This window comes from Emydura macquarii, unplaced genomic scaffold, assembly GCF_026122565.2.
Source record: "Emydura macquarii macquarii isolate MOO-44397 ecotype Brisbane River unplaced genomic scaffold, CSIRO-AGI_Emac_v2 contig_2178, whole genome shotgun sequence".
Classification (NCBI taxonomy): domain Eukaryota; kingdom Metazoa; phylum Chordata; order Testudines; family Chelidae; genus Emydura; species Emydura macquarii.
In genome coordinates, this window is record NW_027132315.1 from 1 (window position 1) to 24,066 (window position 24,066).

Below are 24,066 nucleotides of genomic sequence, written 5' to 3' on the forward strand. Positions count from 1 at the left end.
CTGTTTTATTGCTAAGGGGCATATTTTTACACTGCCCCTCCTATCACCAGATCTTGTTTTGACGTGACCAATTATCATGGTGAAATAGAATGTAGTCAAGAGTGAAAACCCAGTGTAGGTAAATAGCATATATGATAATGAGTAGAGAGGTAATTAGACAAAAGTTGTTTATGGAAGGGTATAAAAAGTTACCACTTGGATAAAGGGGCGCACTCCATCAACATCTGACTCCATGGGAGGCACTACCGATTGGACCAGAGGCCACTGACTCCCTGGCGGGGCCCCTGAAGAAAGCCATTCCTTTATACAGCCTTCTGAGTGACTGCTTAGCTCTCCAGGTTTAGTGAGTAGGATATATTGTAGTTAATTTTAGGCTTTGTATTCAACTAATATATCTATAGAAACCTTGCACATTAAACATTATTGATCTGCAAATCGGGTGTACCGTGTCTCACTGGTATTCACACTGATCACTAAGTATCCAGTATCCACAGTGTACATCACCCTTTCCTTCTGCCGTCACAACTGCCCTGTTTTTTCAATGTAAGCAAGGTCGAAGTGGCCCTACCCTGCTAAGCCAGATGAATGTGAAGGGGGAGAGGGAGCACTGTATTTGCATGGGCTCTGTATTTGCATAAGCACACCTAGGTGCTCATCATGATGGGAAAGGGTCAGTCTGGCTGGTAGTGGGATACCAATCACTTTAGTGTCCATTGCAAGGTCATGACATGTTAGCCCCTTATTGCATGAACAAATAGCAGCAGAACTGTGCTTAGCGTGTTCTGGTGAAAGTCGCCCTCATTCGAATAGGGCTCAGAAGACGAGGCTTTCACATGCCAGAGCACTGTGAAGACAGCAGAGGAAGGGAAGATGGTGATCGGGGCAGGGGGTCCAAATACAGTGTTCATGCAAATACAATGTCCCCGCCCCATTCAGCTGGTTCAGCAGGGGAGAGCCTTGTTTACATTGAGAAAACAGGGCAGTTGCGTCAGCAGAGGGAAAGGGTGCTGGCAGGTTATCCACCAGCGCTGTTCTGTTGACTGAAGCTAGGCACACTCAGACCCCTCAGTCTTACCTCATCTGACCCGGTTCGGAACAAGGAGGCATGTCGGGGCAGGCAGCAGGCACAGGGAGGGCAGTGGTTTCAGCAGGCGTTACTGAGCATGCCCAGAGCACTCACCCGGCTCAGTAGCAGCTGTTGCCTCCCGCCAGAAGTGGGTGGTGTGGATCGCTGCCCTGCAGAGGAGCGGCGCTGGTGGGTGAGGCTCGAGCAGGGCCCCGCCACTGTGTGGGCTGGGCCCATTGCCGTCCCGCCCAGGGGTTGCAGGAGGGGAGCTACTTCAGCACCAGCTCAGAGCAGCTGCGTGCAGGACTCAGTTCACTTCGACGCGGCAGCCCTGGCTGGTGGCATTGACAGCTCCTGAATCCCTTCTCCGACCCCAGCTTCACGAACCATGTGGAAGGCAACAGCAGCAGCAGCCCGGCTGGGCAAGATCCTGCAGCACCTCTATCCCCGACCAGGCGCAGCTGCCCTCGTATCCTTCCCGAGCCAGGCTGTAGGGTGGGAAGCTGTGGGGCCAATCTCAGAGCAGGCCCTGGAGGGACCTGGTTCCACTCCCCATTACCCCCTTCACCTCTCATGGACTCTGCGCACCCGCGTGTGTCTTTGCTGGGTGTGGGAGGCGGAACCCAGGTGTGGGATGAGGGACTTTGGGCTGCCTCCTCCCTCCCTCCTTCAGCCTTTGCTGCCTGCCCTCTACCCACACCTCTTCTTCAGCCTGGGCTGACTTCTCCCTTGTGCATGCATTCCCCCATTACCCTTCTGTCTGGGCAGCCTCCCCGCCACCTTCTGCCTGGCTGTCTTATCAGGCACCTGGGAAGGACACAGAGACACTATCACTGCTTCGCCCTGTCACCCTGCTTATATTAGACTGGCAGTCAAAGTACTATATACTTAGCAGATGCAAAACTGTTCCCTAGATCGGGTGACCTAATGCTGTAGGTATTTTCCATTATTATTTTTATTTAACGTATTTTAGTGGCATCTAAAGGATTCAACCAGGTTTGAGTCCTATTGTGCTGGGCACTGTACATAAATATAACAAATGACAGTCTGCCCCAGAGAGCTTCCAATCTAAAAGGTATGACTCAGCAGGTGAATGAAATAAACGAACAGGGGGAGGTTAATAAAAATAAATAGGATGGGACTAGCTGTCTGTACAGTTCTTTTCCATGTTAAACTTCTGTGGAGGGTTTGAACCTAGTTAAAAGGCTGCTTCTCCTTGTAGAAAATGTCCTTCTTTTTCTTCTCTGATTCCCTTTAAGATTGTGAAGCCTCTCTAGAGTGACATCGTACTTCACCAGGACCATGAATAAGATTAAGATTTTGTCACAGTTATTTTTAGTAAAAGTCAGGGACAGGTTACAGGCAATACACAAAAAACCACAGAAGCTGTGATCTGTCCCTGAGTTTTACTGAAAATAATGGGGCAGCTGGGAACTATCCAGGGGGAAGGAGAGTGTGCAGCAGCTGGGAGCTGGGGACGGGGAGGGTGGGCAGAGTGGCTGAGAGCTCAGGGTCCAGGACATGGATGGTCCAGGCTCTGGGTCCCCAACCACAACTGGGGGCCTCCACTACAGCTGAGAGGTCCATGGCCCACCACAGTCAGCTGCTGTGCATGGTGGGGACCTTGGAGCTCAGAGCTGCCATGGGCAGCAGTGGGACCTCAGGCCTCTGACATCCCACTATAGCTCTGAGCTGCAGGACCCAACGCCCGCACCAGCTTAGGGATCCAGGCTCATTCCCCTGCCACCCTTTGCGGCTAGGGGCAGCAGGATTCCCCTGACACCCACAGTGGTTAATGGCTGCAGTGTCCCTTGGCAGCATCTGAGAGCTCTGGCAACCCTTGCCATCAACTGCTGTGGGTGCCGGGGAACCTAAAGCTCAGAGCCACGTGAGCAGCAGAGGGACCCTGGAGGTCTGAGATACCCCTGTGGCTTGGAGCTGCGGGGCCTGTCCCCTGCAGCGGCTGTGGGAAGCCCCCAGAAACTGAAAAGGATAATTTCACAGAGGTCTCTGGAAGTCATAGAATCCGTGATCTCTGTGACAAAATCCTAACCTTAATCATGAACAATTCAGACAACCTTGAGACCGTCTGACTTAAGTCTGAGCTGATGTTGATGGACATGCAGATGTATGCATGTGTCTTTTCTGTAATCAGTCCTTTAGTTCAAACTCCGTCTGCCAAATCACTTCAGATTCTGCTCTTGCCAGATTTAAAAGCTAAGCCACACTGTTCTTTGTCAGCACTTGGCTCAGAGACAGCTGTGAACAATTCAGGTGCTCCATTAAGTGGTGTATGGTGATTTAGAACGTGACACTTTTCTCTGTGAGTTTGTTCTGCACAAATGCTGTAGCATGGTGTTGTGGGAACAGTGCGCAGGAGATTCTGTCTTTCAGGGAGAAAAAAAGGGATAAAACTAAGGTTGTGTCCAGCTGTGTTTATTTAAAATTAATTCCACTTCATTTTTCTTCCATAGTGGAGAGGCAATCTCCAGTATTCCGGAGAAATTGCAACTGCATGTTACATACAAGATTCCATAGGACTGAAAAAAGGCAAATATAGTGCCCATCTATAAAAAGGGAAATAAGGACAACCCGGGGAATTACAGACCAATTCGTTTAACTTCAGTACCCAGAAAGATAATGGAGCAAATAATTAAGCAATCAATTTGCAAACACCTAGAAGGTGATAGGTGATAAGTAACAGTCAGCATGGATTTGTTCAGAACAAATCATGTCAAACCAACCTGATAGCTTTCTTTGACAGGGTAACCAGCCATTTGAATGGGGGAAATAGTAGATGTGGTATATCTTGACTTTAATAAGGCTTTTGACTCTGTCTTGCATGACATCATAAACTAGGAAAATACAACCTTGATGGAATTACTATAAGGTGGGTGCATAACTAGTTGAAAAACTGCTCCCGGAGAGTAGTTATCAGTGATTCGCAGTCAAGCTGGAAGGGCGTATCCAGTGGGTTCCCGCAGGGATCAGTTCTGGATCTGGTTCTGTTCAGTATCTTCCTCGGTAATCTAGATAACGGCATAGAGAGTACACTTCCTAAGTTTGCAATTGATACCAAGCTGGGAGAGCTTGCAAGTGCTTTGGAGGATAGGGTTAAAATTCAAATTGATCTGGACAAACTGGAGAAATGGTCTGAAGTAAACAGATGAAATTCAATAAGGACAAATGCAAAGTACCCCACTTTGGAAGAAACAATTAGTTGCACACATACAAAGTGGGAAATGACTCCCTAGGAAGAGTACTGCAGCAGTGGCGTACCGAGAGGGATGGGGAGGGAGGAAGAGACCCTTGGGCGCCTGCCTGGGTGAGAGGGGTGGAGACTGGCTTGGCCCTTCACAATGCACAGGGTCTGGGAGTGCAGGAGGCTCTGAGGTGCCCTCTGCCTCCTATACATCGTGAAAAGCCAACGCGGCATCCCTCTGTAGGCTGGGGAGTGAGGTCGCCCCCACCCGAGTGGGCGCCGGGCTGCAGGGCTGGGGCAAGAGAGGCGGGCACAGCATGGTGGGTAAGTGTGGGGGGGAGGTGGCTGAGACTGGCCCGCAGTGAGTTGCAGAAAGTTCTCCAAGCAGGAGGTAAGCAGCGTCTCCCATCAAACCTCCTGTCCCCACCATAGGTACAGACCCGAGGACAGCTGTTTGGGGTGGCATCACCCGGTGGGAGTTGGGGACCCCTCCTGTCTTATGGGACAGGGTGGAAATGCAGGCTTGGCTCTTGGGTGCTGGAGACCTATGGTACACCACTGTACGGCAGAAAAGGATCTTGGGGTTATAAGGGACTGCAAGCTAAATATGTGTTAGCAGTGTATCACAGGTGCAAAAAAAGCAAGCAGCATTCTGGGATGTATTAGCAGGAGTGTTGTAAACAAGGCATGAGAAGTAATTCTTCTGCTCTATTCTGCTCTGATTAGGACTGAGCTGAGTATTGTGTCCAGCTCTGGGCACCATATTTCAGGGAAGATGTGGAATAATTGGAGAAAGTCCAGAGAAGAGTGGCAAAAAAGATTAAAGATCTAGAAAACATGACCTATGAGGGAAGATTGAAAAAATTGGGTTTGTTTAGGCTGGAGAAGAGAAGACTGAGAGGGGAGGTAACAGTTTTCAAGTGCATAAAATGAGGAGGGAGAAAAATTGTTCTTGTTAACTTCTGAGGATAGGACAAGAAACAATGGGCTTAAACTATAGCAAAGGTGGTTTAGGTTGGACATTAGGAAAAGCTTCCTAACAGTCAGGATAGTTAAGCACTGGAATAAATTGCCTAGGGAGGTTGTGGAATCTCTGTCATTGAAGATTTTTAAGAATAGGTTAGACAAACACCTGTCAGGGACATTCTAGATGATACTCAGTCCTGCCATAAGTGCAAGGGACTGGACTAGATGACCTCTCGAGGTCCCTTCCAGTTTTATGAATCTATGTACCTAAATAGTTTTATATAACACAGTGGTTCTCAAACTGATTCTTGGTCCTGAGAACTTTCCCTGGTGGTCTCCAGAGTGAAGCCAAACACCAAAGTATTGAGGTTGTCAAGGATAGAGATGATCCATGAGAAGATTTCTCATGGGTGCCTGAATTAAGAAGCCGGAGAACAATATACAATATTGCATTAAAAGAAAGCTACACAAAAGGAGATTTATTTAGGAAATGCCTGTTTACTATTACCCATGCAAATTTAATTCTGCCCCCTTGCGTGTTCAGCCTTTGCACTGACTGAGGCATGGGAAAAAATATGTGAATTGTATAATTCATCGAATCATAATGCAAATGCATAAGGGAGCAGAACTAAGGTTGCATGGGGAACCATAAATTTGACTTTTCCTAACTTTTGAGTGCTTGGCTCTGCAACCTAGATAGCTTCTAATACAGGCTTTTTTGTGTAATTTCATTGGTGTTTTTTATTAAAGGAAAAAGGTAAAAACAAATTGTCTTGTCTTACGACCAACTGGAACACCTGTGTCACTGTGCCTTCCCCATCCTATCCCCAAGATTATCATGCATTATTAGCAGGGTTTGAATCCTGAACCTTCAGTCCTGTGGCATAGAAATCTACCACTTGAGCTACAGGACGAACTAGAAAGAAGATAAAATGGTTATCTTAGAGGGAAGATGGACTGTAGACGTACTTGGTTTGACTCTTTCTCCCCACCTGATTTCACATCCAAGGAAGGGGGAAGCAGGTTCCTTCCTCATCTGGTGCCCTCAGAGCTGGGTCATGTCCGGTATTCAGAATGGTTATTAGGGCGAGCCCAGCCCTGTATCCACCTGCTAGGAGTTGGTTGAACTACCCCATTGAAGTGCCTGTGAAGGGAAGGATCACATGCTTAGATCTTGTTGTGCGTGTGGAGAGTAATTTTTGTGTGAGTGTGTGAGTGTGGGGGAGACAGCCTGGCCCAGGTCATCCCCTGTTGCAACAGCTGCTCCAAGTAAGGCATGTGTTGCTGGTTTGGTACCAGTGTGGGCCCAGCGCTGTAGAATGTTTGTGTTCAGTTATTTGGACATGCTGCCAGCATTTTCCTGAAGAATTTCCACAAGAGAAGGGAAATGATGATTCTTAACAGTTTATACTTTTGCTTAATCTGAATGGAATTTCCATGGGACAAAGAGAAGTGCCTCTCTTCTCAGAGCGCTTTTTCCCCTGGCAGATTTTAAAGGCCTGCTTCACACAAAGGAGGTGTTAGAGCTTCTAAAATAAAGTGCTAAGGATTTTTTATAACAATGGGAAGTGTTAGGCAACCTAAGTGAAGTTGCTTTCATTGAGGAACGCTGAGGGAGCTCTGAATGAGAAGGCTTTACAAAGGTGTCAATCTTTATCAGATATTAAAACAAAAATATTGAGGTCTATAGTGTTAGATAATTCAATTTAACATTTATTTCATGAGTTAAATATTCCTGAAAGGAAGTGGGGAGAAAAGACATTATGTGCACTGTTCTATTGTTAAAATTGAAGAGGAATATACCATTTGTAGCATCTTTATGTTCTGCGTTGCATTTGGTTTTGTATTTGAGTAATGTATGTGCAGGATCCAGAATTGGTATGGCTTTGGGGTTATTTGCATTTGTCTTTTACAGTATTGTCAAAGCTACATGTAGGATTGAAATTACCCAAGATTTGGTTTTCTCTTGGTATTTCAGTTTGTAGATAGTGCAAATATCATGATAAATAAAAATCCCACCTTTTTGAGCACATCAATGGCTCCCTGGGGCATTATAATACCTATACAAATGTAATCATAAATACAAAACCAAAGTACAGCAGAACTTCCCAAATCCATACTTCACGAATATGCACAAAAATATAGTGATAGATCCGTAGCGCTCAGCAGTGGTCTGATAAGCAGACATGAGGCTGTAATAAAATCTCATTTGCTAGTATGTGAGACTTAACTGTTCCACAGATTAAACTGTACATCACAGAGATTATCTTCACTAATTAAAGCTGAACTTGTTAAAATATCACAAATTGTACTTCACCTTAGTTGATCTTCATTGGGTACTCATAGAGGGAGTCCTGTCCTGTGAATGCTCAGAGTCCTTCATCTCCTTTTAGTCCGTGGGAGCTGAGGTTGCTCAACATCTCAAGATTTCGCTCTGAAAGGCTGATCTTGCTGCTGTTGGGAGTTTTACATCAACTTTAGAATATGCAGGTTCTGATAACTAGTATAAACAGGATCAGGCCCTTGGTATTCTCTCTCTATTTTGAGTTGTCGGTCTTGCAGCAAGTAGTGGGAAGGAGGAGTGGATTCTAGGGAGAAAATGGATTACAACAAAGTATCAAATTCTGGAATTTCAAACCAACTTCCTATTTTATTTGCCTCAATTTATGCCCTAGACAACATTTCCTACTGCAGCACAAATTGCTTCTGTTAAATACCCAATGGAGTTTCGGTAAGTGACATTTTACTGTTTTTCTAATATTAAATTTGAAGATCAAGTTCTGATCTGTATATACCCTTAATTTTTATTTCCATATCTTGTCGTCTTGTCTTCCATAATTCACATGTTGATTAGAAGTCCTCATATAGTTTCAAATGTTGCAAGGACACTTTCTAATCTTTTAAATTTGGCTTAACAGAGTAACTTGAAGCTTGATCTTGAAATGTGAATAGTCTGACTTCAAGGGTCTGTTTACATAAGTACTTATCGCCAGAGCAGAGGCACATAAGTACTGCTTCTATGAGTAAGGATATGGAGATGAGACACCTCCTTTTCACTCCCTCTTTTTGACAAAATATAATTTTGCCTCAAAATATCTTACATTCACAAACAGGAACAACAATCGTTCTGAATAATCATGTGAGTGCATTGGATGTACTCAACAAGATTACAGTGAAGGTATCTTGTGAAAATAAGCAACTTCAAGAGTTTATTTCATCTATTGTGAGATAGCGAGGACAGTAGGAAAGTGCAGGAAGGGAGGTATGTGAGTCCAAGAATGCTCAGGGCTCTGTTCCCTGCAGATTAACTAAGTGCCATTAGGGGGCAATTAGGGACAGCTGGGGCCAATGAAGGACCAGCCAGGAGCTTCATAAAAGTCCTCCGCCCCAAACAGTCAGGGCACAAGCAGGAGGAGTGGGAGGGGGAGGAGTGCTGTGCTGGTTTAAAGTGGAGGAGCAGAACAGAGTGCACAGGCCTGTGGACAAATAAAGGTATCTGGCTCAAGGAGCCAGAAGGAGGGGGAAAATTAGCCCAGGGGAAGACAGTGCAGCTGGGAACACGGTTCCAGCAGCACATAGCTGCCTCTCATAGGGCCCCTGGGCTGGGACCCAGAGGAGCGGGTGGGCCTGGGTCCCTACCTCCCTCCTTACGGAAGCCGGGGTGACTGGACACGCCTGGCCCACTAGAGACAGAACAAGTGTGGGACCCACTAGAGGGGAGCTGACGGCTGCCACACTATACATCTTTCCTCAAGGCATATTGTCTGCATCTTACCTTACATCTTGTCATGTTGTTCTACCCAAAACTGCAAATTTGGGGGGGCTGGGCCATTTCTATATATTCTATATAAACTGTATGACATCGCTGGAGTTGTACACAAATATTAAATCATAGTAAAAATTGCTCTGAATCATTTTTTCTACTAGAGATAAAACCTTCATGTTGAGAAAATAATTTTCTCCATTTTAGATTTTTTTTTTGTGTGGACTATTTGATGTTCACAGAGCAGATCGTAGGACCACTGTTTGTGTTTGGTTGTGTCTTTTTATGCTTGTTCTGATCTACATTAACTACTGAGATTCTACAGATAATTGTTGACAGAAGGAAATGAAATACATTCCGTTAACTTTCTACTCTTCCTTTCAGGTCACTGCTGAGAAAATTCTCATCTCACCCCCTCTCTATACTGGTGTGATTTTTATTGTTTATCTTGCAGTTACACCCTGGATAATAACCTTTTAACTCCAGAGCAGAGGCACTTTTATGATGAAAATGGTTACCTACTCATTAAAAACCTGGTTTCTGGTGAAGACATTGAGCGTTTCAGGTACAGAATAGCTGTTTGGGTAGACACAATCATAGTGCTATTTAGTAAAGCTATGCGGCTTTTTGAAACAGCTTGAACTTTGGGTTCTCCCAAGATGGAAGCATTTTATTAACAAATAACTTATTCCTTCATTTAAACAAAATGGCTTGGTATGTAAAATAGTAGAATGTGTGTTGAAATGGTTTCTAACTGTGTGGGTTTTTTTGTTTTTTGTTTTTGTTTTTTTTAAAAGCAATGAGTTTGCAAAGATCTGTAAAAAGGAAGTACAAGTGCCTGGCTTGGTCATAACAAGGGATATGGCTGTTGCTAAGTCAGAGTGTGTCCCAGACCCAAGAACAGTTTATAGAATAGAGGAGTTTCAGGAAGATGAAGAGCTCTTCAGATATTGTTCCATGCCTCAGGTAAAAAGGGAAAATCCTGGTGTACATTTGTCCTATGTAATTGCCCACATAAAGCAACTGAAATTATATCCTATAACTTTTCTTAAAACAGCAAGGGGAGTCTGTGTGAGTTCGCAGAATAACCAACTGGATTTTCAGGTGTAGATATTTAGATGCAGCTTAACATAAGGCAATGTACAGTTTAGAAAGCTTATGTTAATGCTAAAATAGCTTGAAAGAACCTTTGTGCATGTTTTTCAATGTGCCTCACATTCCTCTTCCACATCTATGTCCATGGCAATGGATGATGGAGTATGTAGTGATTTTTGGAAAAGAAATAAGTCTGCTTGAAGTGCAGTTGCTGTATAAATAAATCCTCTCTTTGCAATCTGATTGTACTGCACATAGCAACCAAAAACCAGGTAATGTTGCTTTTGAAGGACAGTTTTATCTTGCAGACTAATTTAGAACAGTGGAGATAAATGCATAGAATGTCGTAGTTCTTCTGTCATTGCTCCAGCTAGGTATAAGATACTGAAGTATATGTGAGTTTACTTTTTCTTAGGCTACGTTTATACTGACGGCGGCAAATTCACCGCTGCCTGATCGATCTTTCTTGATCGATTGAGCGGTCAGTGAGACCTGCTCAATCGATCAGGAAGTCGACTTAGTAAGTCCACCCCCTCAAGTAGTGTAGCGCTGAGCCGACGGGAATGCTGTTCTCATCGGTTCAGCGCAATGTAAACAGCGCACAGAAGAGAAGCAGAGTTCGCGTAACTCCTGTCAACTGCTGCTGAATTGCGCGGTAAGTGTGAACCAGCCCTTAGTCACTGTTATAGCAACAGATGTTGCCGCAATGGCTACACTAGGAATGCTTTGCTGGTATTGCTATACTGGTATGCCAGACCTAGCAAAGTGCTCCTAGTGTGGATGCAATTTATACTGGCAAAATTGTGCTTTTGCATATCTTATTCCCACACCACTTGCCCCCCTCCCCGGCAAACAAAATAAGCTATAACCAAAAAATGCATTTGTGCCTGAATAACTCTGTCTACGCTAGAGACTTTTGCTAGCACAGCTCTGTCAGTCGTAAATCATCTCGTCATACTCCGACCAATACAGTTATGCAGGAAAAACCTTGTAGTGTATTCTTGGCCTAGATGATATAAAGATCAGTTTTGGTTTGATTGTTATATACGTTGCAACATAAACATCTCACATTTTTTTCTAATATATTTCCTTCACCTTAGATCCTAAAATATGTTGAGTGCTTCACAGGGCCAAACATCATGGCCATGTACATGATGCTGATAAATAAACCTCCAGATTCTGGTAAGAGGCCCTTGTGTGAGGAGGAAAAAGAAATTTTGTATAAAGTGGACATTGTCTGTCTAGGTTCAAAAACCAACGAAATGAAAGCTTCTTAGATGTTAAAAAAAATTACCTTATTTTATTCTAATGAAAATTGAATAAGATTAATTTTGACAATGAAAATGAAGTAGTTGTTTCATTTTCTGGCTGTTAGGTCCCAATTCAGCAAGGTACACGTGCCAAGCTTTAAGCATATCAGTAGTCCCAGGAGCTATATATGGCCTTTATCCATCTGACCAAAGCCTTTGAAGGTGTCAGCCGTGAGGCTCTGTGGACAATCTTGTCAAAGTCTGGTTGCCCAAGGAAACTTACCACCATTTTAAGACTCCTCCCACACCAGGTGACTGCTCCATCCTGTGCAGTGGCTCTACCTTTGAGCCTTTAGCCATATGACTGGGCATAAGGCAAGGTTGTGTACCAGCATCCACTCTCTTCTCCACTTCCCTAGCAACTATGAAAACGCTATTCCAAGACAGTCTGCCACAGGCCATTGGCATCCAATATCGGACTGATGGTAATCTATTGAACCTCTCTTGCCTCTGTGCTAGAATTAAAATAACATCGACAACAATAACTGAACTTCGGTACGCAGATGATTTGTGCTGTAGTTGCACATTGAAAGGAGGAGCTACATTCAGCCATCTCAGAAACTTATAAAAGTTTAGGGCTAACCCTGAACATCGGCAAAACAAAAGTTCCCCATCAGCCTGCTCCCAGTCAATCATCAGACCCAGCAAAGAAGATCTACATTGACAGAGAGGAACTGGAAAATGTAGAAGACTTTGCCTACCTTGGCAGCCATCTTTTATAGAGGGCAAACATAGACATCAAGATTCAGTACAGAATCCATTGTGCCAGCCTTGCCTTTGGCAGTCTGTCCTGCCAGGTGTTCGATAACCACGATATCAGAATACACACTAAACTTTTAGTTTATAAAGCTGTGGTATGATGACGCTCGCCCAATGCCAGGCCATCCTTACTTCTGTGCTGCTGCTGCTGCTGGGAGCGGGCCTGCCTTCAGGGCACCCAGCCAGCAGCCGCTGCTCTCCAGTCACCCAGCTCTGAAGGACTCTGGCTGTCAGCCATGAAAGGGGCTGGCAGCCACAGCCATGGCATGTGCGGGGGCTGACAGCTTGCAACCACCCCATAATAACCTTGCAACTCCTTGAGGGGTCCCGATCCCCAGTTTGAGAACGCCCGATCTAGCCCTTGGCAGCATGGCTTTCCAAAGCCTTGAGCACTCAGCAACTCTCATTAACCTCAATAGAACAGAACCGAGGAAGAGTGTTCCTCACCTAGAGAGCATCCTTACACTCTCTTTGGACTGGGAGTTTAGACATGTAGATGCTGACCGCAGTGGGAGCTGTTAACTGTTATGAACTTTTGAAAATCTAGACACTTATTTAAGTGCCAAAATATGGATTTAGAAGCCTAACTTTTGGCTCCTGTTCTTGAAAATCTTGGCATTCAAGCATATGAGAGAGTGAGGTTTAGAAACCATCACTTCATCTAAAGCATCACAAAGATCCACTTCTGGATACACTTTTATGGCTTAATCATATTCAGATGTATGCCACTTTTATAATTCGCCATTATCTTCCTTTGTATTTTCAGCAGGTATTGATTATGTTAAAAGATTAATATACTTAGTTCTTGCAGACCATCAACCCTCCCATCCTGGTTAAAAAATGCAGAAGAGCTACAGAATATGAGTGTAGGTACATAGTAGGGGACAGTTGGTTGATAGTCTTGGTCCAATGTTATTTAAACAACACAAAGTACAACAAAGAAAAGTGTATCAAAGGTTGCCTGTTGTGCCCCTCTGCATGTCCTGCACTCTTTGTCTATGCTAGTGGTCTGGCTGGGTGGGAGCAGGGGGGCCCAGTCCCACCCACTCCCCCGGGACCCTGCGAGGAATAGCCTCAAATTGCTTAGTCCATGAGAGCTACTACCTTCCCTGGGTTGCCTGTCCTTGGCCCCACAGCTCGCGGTTCGCTTCCTGGTACCGGGGCAAGGGTTTTTCTGCCTTCCTCATCTTGGGTCTCTCTGTCTTTGTGATCCTCCCCTGTTTGCGTGAGGTCACCCCACCTCAACTCCTTCGCTAAGTTGTCTGAGCAGCCGGGTCCTCCTTCAGGTCTCTGTGCCTACAACGCTCGGACCTTCCAGGACAGGCTTTTCCCTAACTCCTGCACCTTTGGTGTTGTGGCAGCAACAGCAATGGCTCTAAGCTCTGTAGCTGCACCACTCCGCTCTGCTACTCCTCTAGACTCCCTTTCAGCTGCCCCTGTCTCCCTGGCTTTTAGCTGCTGGGGCAAGCTCCCTAATTAGCCTGAGGTGGCCTAATTGGCCTAATTGACCTGGAGTAATCTTGGCTGAATCACCCAGGGAACAAGGATTTGTTGAACCTGGGGCCAATACATATACCTTCCAATACTCTCCTGTAGCCATCAGATCTGGCCTTGTCACAAAAGTCAATAAAACTAAAAAGCAGCAAAGAGAGAAGTAAACTCATGTTTTTTTATTCCAGGTAAGAAGACCTCTCGCAATCCCATGCATCAGGATTTGCACTTCCTTCCATTCCGGCCTGCAGATCTCATGGTGTGTGCCTGGACTGCCATGGAGCGGATAGATCGCAGCAATGGCTGCTTGGCTGTTTTGCCAGGAACCCACAAGGGTTCCCTGAAGCGACATGATTACCCTGACTGGGAGGTAAAACTGCATGTGAGATTAAATGTGATCTGGATTTTGGAGTGGGGGGAGGGAATACTCAAGTCCCTGGAGCCAGATGCAATGCATCTGAGGGTGCTGAGGGAGTTGTTGGCTATTATCTTTGAAAGCTGGTGGCAATTGGGGGAGGTCCCTGATGATTGGAAAAAGGCAAATATAGTGCCCATCTTCAAGAAATGGAAGAAAGAGGATCCAGGGAACTACAAACTGGTCAGCCTCACCTCAGTCCCTGGAAAAATGATGGAGCAGGTCCTCAAGGAATCCATTTTAAGGTACTTGGAAGAGAGGAAGGTGATCAGGAACAGTCAACATGGATTCACCAAGGGCAAGTAATGCCTGACCAACCTGATTGCCTTCTATGAAAAGGTGACAGGCTCTGTGGGTGTGGGGAAAGCGATGGACATGATATACCTTGACTTTAGCAAAACTTTTGATACAGTCTCCTACAGTATTCTTATCAGCAAGATAAAGAAGTATGGGTTGGATGAATGGACTATAAAATGAATAGAGAGCTGTCTAGATCATTGGGCTCAACGGGCAGTGATCAATGGCTCGATGTCTAGCTGGCAGGTGGTCACAAGCGGAGTGCCCCAGGGGTTGGTCCTGGGGCTGGTTTGGTTCAAAATCTTCATTAATGATGTAGAGGATGGGCTAGATTGCACCCTCAGAAAGTTTGCAGATGACACTAAGCTAGGGGGAGTGGTAGATATCTGGAAGGTAGAGATAGGATATAGAGTGACCTAGACAACTTGGAGGATTGAGCCAAAAGAAATATAATGAGATTCAACAAGGACAAGTGCAGAGTCCTGCACTTAGGACGGAAGAATCCCATGCACAGCTACAGACTGGGGACCGACAAGCTAGTTCTGCAGAATAGGACCTGGGGGTCACAGTGGATAAGAAGCTGGATATGAGTCAGCAGTGTGCCCTTGTTGCCAAGACAGCTAATAGCATATTTGGCTGCATTAGTAGGAGCATTGCCAGCAGATGAGGGAAGTGATTATTCCCCTCTATTCGGCATTGATGAGGCTGCATTTGGACTATTATGTCCAATTTTGGGCCCAACACTACAAAAAGGATGTGGATAAGTTGGAGAGTGTCCAGCGGAGGGCAACAAAAATGATTAGTGGGCTGGAGCACAAGACTTATGAGGAGAGGCTGAGGGAACTGGGCTTGTTTAGTCTGCAGAAGAGAAGAATGAGGGGGGATTTGATAGCAGCTTTTAACTACCTGAAAGGGGGTTCCAGGGAGGATGGAGCTAGGCTGTTCTCAGTGGTGGCAGATGACAGAGCAAAGGTCTCAAGTTGCAGTGAGGGAGGTCTAGGTTGTATATTGATGTTAGAAATAACCAAACAGGTTGTCCCTGGTGTGGATTGGGGAGACGGAACCCTTTATTGCCTGCTCGTTTCACCTCAACACTGCGAGTGAAGGGTTTACTTTACAATACTTTTATCCATAACAGTGTATGAATGTATACATTTTCAGCAACTCCCCATAAACCTTTATTTGGTGAAATTGACACCTGTAAATATTAATAACTACATGATGAATACAATTATACCCGCCCCTGTTTGTTGTTTACAGGATTACCATAGAGAGGGTAGGCACATCACCTTAAAACCTATTAATTTTACACTAACTTTCTTTGAAGTAAAGACATGCTGGGAGGGAAGAAAGATAATGCCCTTGCCATGACCCTGTTCCCTGTAACTTAGTCCTGACCATTTGTCCAGCTTTTAACTCTTTACTCTCCTACACTTTGAACCGTGCTCTGGGGGTCCAAGTCAGCTGGCACGGGCCAGCCGTGGAATTTTAATTGCAGTGCAAACATATCCTTAGCAGCTGATGTAGATTTAGGCTTTGAGGCGTGAGAAGATTTAAAGGCTAATAGGCAGATTCTTAGGCCGGCGTATTGCATGCTTCGGATTCTTATCTGAAAGAAAGCTGAACAATGCAGATTTTTATCCACACTAAGACATTATAGTAGTTTTAATATCATAATTATCCCATAATATAAACTCTTGTGTTTCTAGGGTGGTGTAAACACGCTGTTCTATGGGATGCTTGATTACAATAAAAACCTTCCCAGGCTTCACCTGGTTATGGAGAAGGGAGACACAGTATTCTTCCATCCCTTGCTGATTCATGGCTCTGGAATTAACAGAACTCAAGGCTTCCGGAAGGTAGAAAACCATTTCAAATTACAGCCACTGAACATGTTTCAAAGCAGATTGCATAACTCTAAACCCCCCACATCCAAACTTAATCTCTTGCATACCAGTAGACTTTTTAATCCTGTTATTTGTTTTGGGTTTTATAGATCTCTGATGTAATTTTGTTGTAATTATACTTACATCTAGGACAATTTCTTTTGGAAAAAATATGTAACCGAGTTACATGGGGAAGGTGTATGTTGCAGCACTGGAGCACGGAAGTGCTTACTCATGCACATTCCTTAATCAGGACTGTAAAAAAACATGTTGGTGGACAGTTTTGGATCTTTATTGTCTATTTGTCTTGGCATGAGGCCTCCTTCTCTGGCAGACTAGCTGGGAATGAAGTTTTTGTCATTCTCTTTTCTGAGTACTGGAAGATGATGTAATCTGATTATTTACAACATCATTTAATTATGAATTACCTGTAATGATGACATAGCACTTGACAGAAAAAGTGAATGGAGTTACCCTGATTCCACACCACTGTAACTGAGAGTAAAATCAGGCAGAGAACTTGGACTATAAGGGCCTGATCCTGCAATTCTTTATTGTAGAAATCTTCTTCTACTAGATTCCCATCTTGTGTACATTAGCACAGCTCTACTGAAGACAGTGGGATTGTGCTGATGTATACTCGTTGAGAATTTAGCCTATTGACTTTATTTTTAGTGAAATGGAGCAATTGTCCTAAATTGTGTTTTTATAAAAACATAAACAAGAACCCTTATAAAACTGTATACCTTCCATTGGCCTGCTACAGGGATAAATGAGAAGGAAGAATAATATGCAATGTGATAGCTTTGTTGGTTCCAGACATATGATGGATGAGGTGGTATCATTTATTGCAGTGGTTCTCAACCAGGGGTACTGGTAGCCCTGGGCATACGCAGACGTCTTCCAGGGAGTACGTCAACTCGTCTAGAATTTTGCCTAGCTTTACAACAGGCTGTATAAATAGCTCAAGCAAAGTCAATGCAAACTAAAATATTCTACAGATAATGACTTACTTATACTGCTCTATATACCATCTTTATATTCCAATTGATTTATTTTATAATTATATGGCAAAAATGAGAAAGTAAGCAATTTTTAAGTAATAGTGTACTCTGATATTTTTATATTTTTATGTCTGATTTTGTAAGCAAGTAGTTTTGTTATACTTATGAAATGAACAGCAAGATCTTATTCAGGGGAGAAGGCAATATGCCGCGTTTATTATGAATATGGAAAATATTTTAAAAAGCAATTGCCTAAATACACACACACACACAGATTTCTCCAGGAGGGATTTAATTACCAGCCTCTGTGTTGCTCGAGCTGAATCACTGGACAGTGGAATTGGACACAAGGATGAAGCTAGGCTCTGTCGGTCGTGACACGATGCTCCTTGGAGTTTGCAAAATGAACCCAAAGTCTTTGTTTCTTTTTATAGTTATCCATCCCCTTTCGGGTCTATGGATTTCTCCATGTCAGGTTGCTTTTTGTTTGATGCAGTCATCAGTTAACTTTGATGTTACGAGTGTGATAGCTTTATATTATCCTTTCATTCCTGCCTCACACTTTGTCTTGGTCCTGTCCTTGGATGTTAACTCCTCTGTGTTCCGAGGTTATCGTGATCTTCGGCCATCTGGGTTGTAAAAGTTCTTTAAACAAAGCATCTTCTTTCCCTCCTGCTCTTGGAGACTGAAAACCACTGCCTCCTCATCTTATATCTTGCAGACTAAAACTGCATTCACTCCTCAATCATACAGACTAACTTCTTTTAAAACAATTACATTCTTGTTTCATCTAGCTAATATATATGGTAACATTGATACATATATCACAGCAGAATCCTTATACCACAATAACATTAATACAGATCTTAATTCCACTAACGTTTTTACCTTGAACCTTATTTACCATTATTGTCCCGTGATTTACATATCAACCACATTCCTGGTACGCATTAGACACTTACTAATTACAACAAAGTTTCAGGATGTTCCCAAACATTCATACATGGGTCCTAACAAACAGGTCCCAAATGTGTCATAACGTGCTAAATCAGAGAATGTTTAGGCAGGATGTTCCCATACATTTTAGCAGTCAGTTACTGTTTGTGGAGCCTGGGGTGGCATAAGTAAGCAATCAATGAGTCCTGAACACCCTTATCTATAGAACACACTACTTTTCTTTCATAGGGTGAGTATTAACCCCCGTTTAATCCACATACCCAGTCCTGGCCTACAGTTTTTAAGTGAGGTGAAACTTGTGGGTATGCAGACAAATTTGACTCCCGAAAGGGGTACAGTAGTCTGGAAAAGTTGAGAGCCACTGTTTTATAGAACCAACTTCTGTTGGTGAGAGAGACAAGCTTCTGAGCTTACACAGAGTATAAAACTATCCCCACTCTAATTCAATCAGCAGCATAGCAACTAGTGTTTTCTTTGGAGGTCTCCTATTCAGGTACCCACCCGGCCCAATTCCGTTTAAGCTAATGAGATCTGATACAATCGACACACAAGATTGCATAACTGTGTGGAAAGAAACAGTTTACTTTGCCAGTGCGCTTCTCTCACAGTCCAGCTTTCCTTCTACTTAACCTTTCAGTGAAGTCATAGTCACGCCTTTATCATGTGTGATATCCAAAATGTGTGTTTTGACCTCACCATGTGCAAGTTTTCTATGTGAATCTCTAGCAAGATTAGTTTTCCAAGTGAATGTTTCCAAATGCTAGAAGTACCTAAAAGCATGAAAAACAGAGAAAATATTCAAATTTAGTTACAACGTTGATGTTTGCGTTGAAGGGGGTTGGGGGGTTGTTAATACATGTCACCAATCAACAATTCTTGATTTAGAGCTGAACTGTGATTTATTCCTGACTTTCTCCATGCAGGCAATAGTGTGTCACTATGCTAGTGCAGATTGCCAGTATATTGACGTCAAGGGCACTAGTCAAGAAAACATTGAGAAAGAAGTTTTAGAAATTGCACAAAGAAAATATGGGGTGAGCACACCTACCACCCTGAAGGTAAGCTTAAAAATGTCCTGCAAGAACAATATTTTACACAACCCTAGTTATACAGCAAAGAGTTAGTTGCCTTTTACTTGTATAAGTATCTCTTTCCTGCTTGCTTGTGTGAGTTTGTGCTTTTTATTATTAAGTTCATGAGTAATAGTTTTAATGGCCTTGACCCATCCAAGTATATAGAACACTGGGTTTGTGTAGGTCTGATCATGGGTCTAAGCAGATACTCATTAGAGAAGAAAATTCTGGATTTCCTGTGGAAGATAGTTACGGTGGCTGTCAGATTCCTGTGTTCCTCATCACACCTTTTATTAAAATATGCCCATCTAACTGCTTTAACTGTATTGTGTGGAATAGCAGATCTCCCTTGGGAGATTATAGGGATAGTACCAATGAGGTGACCCAGAACATAGCAGTGTGGATACAGATTTCATATTGCTAGCCACACCCCTGCATTTAAGGTTGACAATGTGGGTGAATATCTAAAAATAAATTTAAAAACTCTTCTCTATTAACGTGGACTGCACAGAATGGACATTTGCAGCTGGAAGTTGCTTGTCCCCCTAATTTTCAGATGTAATTTTCTTGTATTTACAAGGCATTCAACCTATTGCTAATATGTTCAGACCAATAATAGGACTAGTGCTTGCTTAAAGGATTAGGGTAAAATTCTGTCTTTCAGTAATAGGTGTGACTCCTGCTTGAAATCAGTACCTACACCTATATATCTGATTGCAAAAATTAACTCTTCCCATTTTAATATAATCCAGTAGTAATTATTTCTTTTTGGGGCATTTTCAGGGAATGGATGCATGGGAGGTGTTCTTTGTGCTCTGATCTGTTCGAAAGGTGATTAATGCAGCAAGTTCCTCTCAAATCCTGCAGCAGAAAAATCTGGTTTCTACAATGGGGTGTCCACAAGAGGGGCTTAAATCCCACTTTCCCTTGTGTTTTGATGCCCTCTAATCTTTGAAACTCAGATCTATTGCATTTCTAAACCACTAATCAATAGTATCTAGGCACAAGGGCTAGATTTTTTTAAGGCTATTTAGGCACTTCGTGTAATTTTTCAAAAGCAACTAATTCCTATTGCAAGTCAAAGGGAGTTAGACACTAAAGCACTTTTAAAAATCTTGCTAGGTGCCTGTCTGCATCTTTAGCTACTTGAGTATCTAGGGACATATTTTTAAATATATTTATCTGCAAAGTACAAGTCTGCTTTGCCTTTGACTCCTGCATTATTCATTTATACGGTAATATTTTGAGTGTTAATGTGGGAACAGTTGCTTGTTTTAGTGAGGAAGCTTCTCCAGTTTGCTTGCTTCCATTGACAGCACTTTACATCTAAACTAGTTCTATGCATTTACCATACTTCATGTCTGTTTTAATCAGATTTAAACTGTCTCTAAAGAACAATGCTTAGTACTTATTTTAAATCTTAAATTCATGCCTGTAAATGCTTTGACTAATCCTCACAGCATCCTCTATTCCAGTAACGAAGCAGAGGTAGGTAGGTTGCGTGACTTGCCTGGGGCAGGAGTGAAGTGGCATCAGAACATTGAAACTTAGACTTTCTGGCTCAGTTCTGTGCTCAGCCCATCTCTCATTCCCCATGCTGGGTTGTCAGTTGGCACCACTCTTAACTTTCACAAAGCAATCATGATAAACAATCCTTCCTCACTTGTTTCATTATCTAAATTGAAAAGGATGAAAGTTGCTATTTGCAGTTGCTATTGGTTCCCTGAATTCTGTTTTAAATCTGTTCTCTCTCTGCTTTCTGTGTGGTGCATAAATGGTAACATTTCATGCCTATGTTAAGTTCTTTACCAGCAGTAGATGGACTTTGAGAAACCCAGTGTGCTTTTTGAATTGTAGAGAAGGTAAGAGCAATTGAAGATGTGTTATGGAGGCATAATATAATGTGTACAAGAAAATGAGAAGGAATATTTTTTCTGACTGTCATCTGTCTTGCTCCATTTGCAATATACGGCTGATGTTTTTTTTGGTTTGGGTCCAATAATTTCAGCAAAGTGCTGTTCTTGTATCTCTTCCTGTTGCTGCCTTTCTTGTTTGCATTTTTATGCATAATGCAATTAATAGAAATCTCAAAAATGAATTCACCTTTTTTCTGATCTTCAATATTTTTGTTTGACTTTATCATTTGTTGTATTATAATTCATTAATTTGTGCATGGCCTGTGGATTTGTTGTTGATGCTGTGTCTTGTTTTTATTTAAATATGTAGGTAAGTAGAGGAAAATTGCAGCATCTTGTATCTTCAGAAATAAATGTTGTGTTCTGGTCTGCTTAATAAGCTCTTTTGTCTTTGCTCATTTCTTTTAGGATTTTTGGATAAGACGAGGACGGCTTGTTAAAGGAGAAAGAACTAATCTCTGAATGGCAGAGAAAAAATATGTGCCTGAGTGTTGTGTTGTGTTGTGTTGTGTTGTGTTCCCTGATCAGGAACCATGATCCTCACACATTTGCATTTGCTTTTTTTGTTTGAATTTATACAAATACTGCACCAAACATTCATTTATAACAAATTCATTGATGTCATTCAAAATATCATAATTTGAATACACTGAAGTTTAACACAATGTAGCTAATATCTTAGCCTATTTTTAACCTGTTAACTATCCTAAATATTTCTGTTTTTGTAATGTTAAAATAATTTGTTTTAAAATCCAGTGTTTATGAAATGGATCAATCAAATCAGCTCTTTTAATACTCATCGCTGTTACCTAAGAACCAATCTGGATTCAGACGTCTCTATCCTGGTGTAATTTTGGGCTGCTATTAATGTAACTCCTCTGCAAACTCACGGCTTTACTGGGTGGAAAAGAGCAATTGCATCATCTAGTCCTTTCCCCTTGTAGGAGCAATACTGTACATTTACTAGTCCTTTGTCTAGTTTATTAAATGTCTGATGTGACTGGACTTTCACTCCTTCCCATGGGAGGCTATTGTGGGGTCTAATAGGTCTCACTGCTCAGAAAACTTTCCTGATGTTTAGCCTACATTCCCCTCGTTAATTCATGCCATTACTTTGTATTGTCATCTTAAGTAATTCTTCTCTCCTCATTACTTGTGGTTCAAATAGTGTGTGTGTGTGTGTGTGTGTGTGTGTGTGTGTGTGTGTGTGTGCGTGTGTGTGGAATTGACAGTAATTATCAGCATGTCCTGTATTGAAATGAAAGCACTTTGGAGGAAAATGCCCCCTATCCCTTAAAGACATATAATATTCTGATTAGAAGCAAAGGCATTTTAACTGTGGAATGGTAGGTGCTGGGATAGTGATAATCTCCGTGGACAGTGAATTCATTTGAAACTGGTTGTGTGGGGTTAAGTAACTTACCCTTCTCCTTACTTGAGCTCTTTCACATTTTTAAACAGCTGGGGAGGGGTTTGGCATATGTAGGAGGAGGCTGAGTAGTTGACTCCCAGGCAGGGAGTTGTACAGAAAGAAAATATATTATATTAAATAAAAATTGGGAGAATGGGGGTGCTCATCATAATTATCACGTGGCATAGTATCTTTAGTGTATTGAAATACAGTTGTTTTGAAATCATTGTTTTCTTTCAAAAATAAAAATGGTTTTTGAAATACAGATTAAACTACAGCAAAAACCAGGTATCATGGCTGCATTGTGGCATTATTTGTACATATTAGAAACTCTGGTGACAGGTGGTATAGAAAACCCTTATGACAGAAAGGTTGTGGGTCACGGCGATTGATCTCAGTCTGTCAATTTCATGATCCTTTTAATAGGTCGCCTTAAAGTTATTTCATAAATAGTTAAAATAGGCTTAACCTGCAACCATGGAGACCATTTTTCTGTGGCATCTTTGTGCCTGATCCAAAGCCCATGGAATTGAGCCAGTTGAGCCCTCTTCAGTTAGTGGGAGTCTTTCCGTTGACCTTAGTAGGCTTTGGATCAGGCATTTTCTAACTACCTTCATGGGATCTTTGTGATGACATCTGACAGCAACTCCTTAAAGACAAGATTCCCTAGTGGACTTAACTCTTTACTGCTTTGTGCATGTCCCTTAGTTGACAGCAGAGGGAGCTCTGGCCATGGAAGAGCTACAGATTCTGTGACAGATTCCCAGTTAAGTTTGAGTTAAAGTTTTCATTTCAGGAAAACACCCTCAAGTGAATGTTACAGGATTCTGTAAAAAATCATTTTGGCTGGAAATTCAGAATTAAATTACCGCTTTCCTTAAGAAGATGGAAAGATACAGCTAAGATCATCTAAAAAATCTAACCTCAGCCCTTCTACGACCTGTGAGCCACCAGTGTTAGACACAGTGACAAAACAGCCATTGACTTCAGTGGGAGCTGGATCGGGCCCAACCTGAGCCTTGAATTGTGCGTGTGCACACATGGTGTTACAGGCTGCAACAATATTTCATTGAGCTAATTTAGCCTTCCTCAGGGATTGCTCAGTGTTGTATCACTGAAACCACACAGCACCTGTGCCATATGTTGCAAGTATCCCTTCTGTTCATCACGCTCTCAGGTTCTTGTTTCTCCCCATTCAGTGTGTAGGGAGCCTAGGCACCTTAGTCAGACTTTGTGAAGCCCAGTGACTTTCTAGTTACCCAAAACGTAGGTGTCTTCACGCCTAACTTTCCTTGTGAATCTCGTTCAAAGTAGATCATAGGTCACCCGAATAGCTAACGAGAGGTCATCATTAGCTGTGTGCACAACACTACCACAGTGCTTTGCAGAAAGAAGATAGTGAGAAAATGCTCATTCGCAAATGAAGTGTGGCAATGCTGCCACTGATTATGCAAA

The 24,066-nt window shown here is 42.8% G+C and overlaps 1 protein-coding gene across 1 annotated transcript; it reads left to right on the forward strand.

Annotated features, from left to right (window-relative positions):
* Positions 1 to 7,954: 7,954 nt before the first annotated feature.
* Positions 7,955 to 21,703, forward strand: LOC137160235 (phytanoyl-CoA dioxygenase, peroxisomal-like). Its single transcript, XM_067558694.1, has 8 exons — positions 7,955 to 7,965; positions 9,452 to 9,562; positions 9,795 to 9,963; positions 11,193 to 11,289; positions 13,841 to 14,022; positions 16,074 to 16,223; positions 19,135 to 19,269; positions 21,609 to 21,703. Exons 1-8 carry the CDS (start codon positions 7,955 to 7,957, stop codon positions 21,660 to 21,662), a joined length of 909 nt encoding a protein of 302 aa, XP_067414795.1. The 3' UTR covers positions 21,663 to 21,703.
* The last annotated feature ends 2,363 nt before the right edge of the window (positions 21,704 to 24,066 follow it).

Coding starts and splice junctions, on each gene's coding strand:
- LOC137160235 (XM_067558694.1), top strand. Junction 16,224..19,134: donor GAACTCAAGGCTTCCGGAAG/GTAGAAAACCAT, acceptor TTCTCCATGCAG/GCAATAGTGTGTCACTATGC. Junction 19,270..21,608: donor GCACACCTACCACCCTGAAG/GTAAGCTTAAAA, acceptor CATTTCTTTTAG/GATTTTTGGATAAGACGAGG.